Source organism: Tupaia chinensis, unplaced genomic scaffold, assembly GCF_000334495.1.
Source record: "Tupaia chinensis unplaced genomic scaffold, TupChi_1.0 Scaffold000356_2, whole genome shotgun sequence".
NCBI classification, from domain to species: Eukaryota; Metazoa; Chordata; class Mammalia; order Scandentia; family Tupaiidae; genus Tupaia; species Tupaia belangeri.
Genome location: NW_006159852.1, coordinates 4,902 through 7,881, shown reverse-complemented (window position 1 = coordinate 7,881; position 2,980 = coordinate 4,902). Strand labels below are relative to the sequence as shown.

At 65.0% G+C, this 2,980-nt stretch overlaps 1 protein-coding gene across 2 annotated transcripts in view; it reads left to right on the top strand.

Moving 5' to 3' along the window:
* The window catches only part of LOC102501546 (receptor-type tyrosine-protein phosphatase S), a 22,223-nt gene that overhangs the window by 14,822 nt on the left and 4,421 nt on the right, over nt 1-2,980 (top strand). Inside the window, exons 6-7 of one of the 2 annotated variants that reach the window (XM_006152756.3) lie at nt 284-301; nt 2,532-2,642. In XM_006152756.3, coding sequence (XP_006152818.1) covers nt 284-301; nt 2,532-2,642 — 129 coding nt within the window. The remainder of the gene's footprint in view (nt 1-283; nt 302-2,531; nt 2,643-2,980) is intronic. The other variant, XM_006152757.3, reaches the window with a different exon arrangement.

Genomic DNA, 2,980 nt, shown 5'->3' with positions numbered 1-2,980 from the left:
AGACTCAACCTCCCTCGGCTCCCGAGCTTCCCACCTCCCCCTGGAAGCCCTCCTCTTGGGGAGTTAAGTCTTCAGACCCCACTCCACACACAGGACGCTTGCCCCGTCTTTATCAGCAGAGCCTGGCATGTCTACAGGCCCAGGCTGGCTCGGACCCTGCAGGGCAGAGTGGACAAGCCCAGCCTGTGGCCCGGCCTCCCCGGGCCCCGGCCTCCCCGGGCCCCGGGCCCACAACTGGCTCTGACACTCACCTCTCACCTGCTTCTCTCTGCTTCCCTTACAGAAAGCACTCCGATCCGAGGTAAGAGGCTCGCCCCTCGCTCACCCACCCACGCACGCTCGCGCTCGGCCCGCCCAGCCCCCCAGGCTCCCCAGGGGCCGGCCCAGGGCCCTGCCTCCCGCCACTGTCCCCACACCACCCCGTCTGTCAGTCTCTGTGTCTGTCTGTCTGTCTGTGACCTGGGGCCGAGTGATGCCGTGGGGCGAGGGCTCTGTCCCCTCCAGGAAGGGCACCGTGTGGGGAGCCAGGGCGTCGGCCCCCAAGCAGAGCCCTCGTGTGCTCGGGGTACCTCAGGTGTTCCAAGGGCGCATCTGACTGCCCTGCACCCCTGGGGTACCCCAGAGTAGAGACCGCAGCAAAGCCTGGTAGCAGCCCGGGAGAGCACCCGGTCCTCGCTTTGCCACCAAGGCTGTGTGGCCTTGCTCGGGCGGCCTGCCCTCTCTGGGCCTCCGCCGCCTGCTCCCTTCCCTAGCGCAGTGAGGTCGGGAAGACCAGGGAGGGCCCTGTGGGGCAGGACGCCAGTCCACCGCCCCTGGAGAGACCCCAGTCTCTCCGGGTTGACTCTGGGACAGCTCGGCATGAAACTGGAGTTTAGGCTGGATTTTCAGACTCTTGGTGCCAGGGGCTCTGACCAAAGCTTTTCATTGCAACGCACTTGGGAGTGTTGGCTCATGTCCACCTGCTCGTTGGCAGGAGGCCGTGGGGTCCGGCCCGTCACCCAGACACGCTCACGCGGGTTCCGTTTGTCTGTTCGGACGGGGTCTCACCGTGTTGCCCTCCACCGCCTCTGGCTGGGACTTCAGGAGTGGCCCCGCCTGGCTTTCCACGGGCCAGGAGTCGCACCTGGGCCTCCCGGCTGACCTCGGCGTGCAGGGGGCGTGACACCCGGGTCCCCACGGGGTGGCCATCACCCCGGCTTATTTACCTATGAAAATGAGGGCTCCCTTCAGTTCCGTGGTTTCGAACTGACCGAGGGGAACGGGTGCCTCGTTTTGTTCCTTCGCCGGCTTTCGCGAAGGTCGTCGAGGCCTGTCTCTTCAAACATGCCCGCACTCACTTCTCAAAGCCAGGGCTCGCTCCGGCCTCGTGGCTTCGGACCCCCTTTGGGAAGTCTGGGCCTCGTTTTCATTTACTCGAGGACTCCGCCGTGTGGGATCGAAGCCTGTGATGTCCAGCCTCCTTGGGGAGGTCCCTTGCTTTTTTTTCTTTAATGTTCGTGGGAAGTGAGTCCTTCAGTGTGGGCCCGTGATTCTAAACGTGCCTGGGAAAACGGGCCTCTCGTTGGTATGTTCAGTCACCCGCGACTAACATGACCTGACCCTGGCATACTTGGGGTATTTCAGCAGCTACCTCGTGGGTGGAGGGCCTGAGACCCGAACGCCGTGGAACACTCTATCCAGCCCTCCTGCACGCACGCGGGCCCTAGCTTTGGGTCTGAGCCCGTAACTTCAAACACACTTGGAGGAGTTCGTTCAGGTGGCGTGGCCAAGCTGCTGTATTCCCACGGGACCAGTGGTAGTTCGAGTCCTGGATCGGGTGCCTTGAAAAATCACAACAAATAATGAACAAAAACAAACAAGTAAATGTTTACAAAGATTCATTCAGTACCCGTGAGCACCAGACTCTTGAATCCAGGCCCGTGAGTTTAAACACAGGGCGAATTCTTACTTACCTCCTTCGACGGGAGTCAGATCACGCCCGGGGAAGGTCAGACGTCTGGGGAGGTTGGGGTTCCTCTTCAGTTCCCGTCAGGCACACGTAGGGCCTTGACCCGGCTGATTTCAGACATCGCTGATGCGTATCAAATCTTAGCACCTTCTCCTCGGAGCGCGAGCAGTCCTGGCGCTGCAGACCCCGGAGAAGGCCTTCCCTGCCTCCGTGCGCCGACTTACGGACCAATACCACGGTCACGGCCGCACGCCCGCCGCTCCCGTAGGTCCCTGGCTCTGTCCACGGACGATTCTGGGTTGTGGCCATCCACGTTGTCTTGCCCCGGGGCCCTGCCTTCTCAAACACACCCCACGGCCCACATGCGCCCGTGGCGGCCCCTCTAGCTTTGCACCTGACAGTCGGGCCACGTGCCCAGCTGGTTCGCGGCGAGTGGAGGAGTGGCCGGGGGACCCGGTGTGGGGTGGGGGGCCCCAGGCCCCCCAGGGCTGCGAGGCTCACTCACCTCTTCCGTCTGCCTCCCCGGCCTGGCCAGACCCGAGGGGCCCCCGCGGACTGGCGCGCTCTCTCCCTGTCCCCGCAGGGGCCCTGCAGATCGAGAGCAGCGAGGAGACGGACCAGGGCAAGTACGAGTGCGTGGCCACCAACAGCGCCGGCGTCCGCTCATCCTCGCCCGCCAACCTCTACGTGCGAGGTAGGGAGCGCCGTCCGCGGCTCCAAGGCAGGGCCCCCCCGGCCCGTCCCCCCCGTGGGTCACAGCCTCCGGGCTCCCCTGTCCCCTGCAGACCCAAGCAGGAAGGCCTCTGCCCGGGCGCGGTGGGATCCCTGGACCAACGTGTCCTCCCCTGGAGATGGGGGCACCCTCACGCCACCCCTGCCTCTGGGCCTCATAAGGGACGCCCTGGGGGTGGGAGCAGGGGGACATGAGGAGACGGATGGTGGGCCGGGTGAGGGGGTCAGTCTTGGGCCTACAGGGCTGGGGGAGCCTGCAGGCCTCTGGCCCGCCCCTCCCGCCCCCCCCCCCCCAGCGCG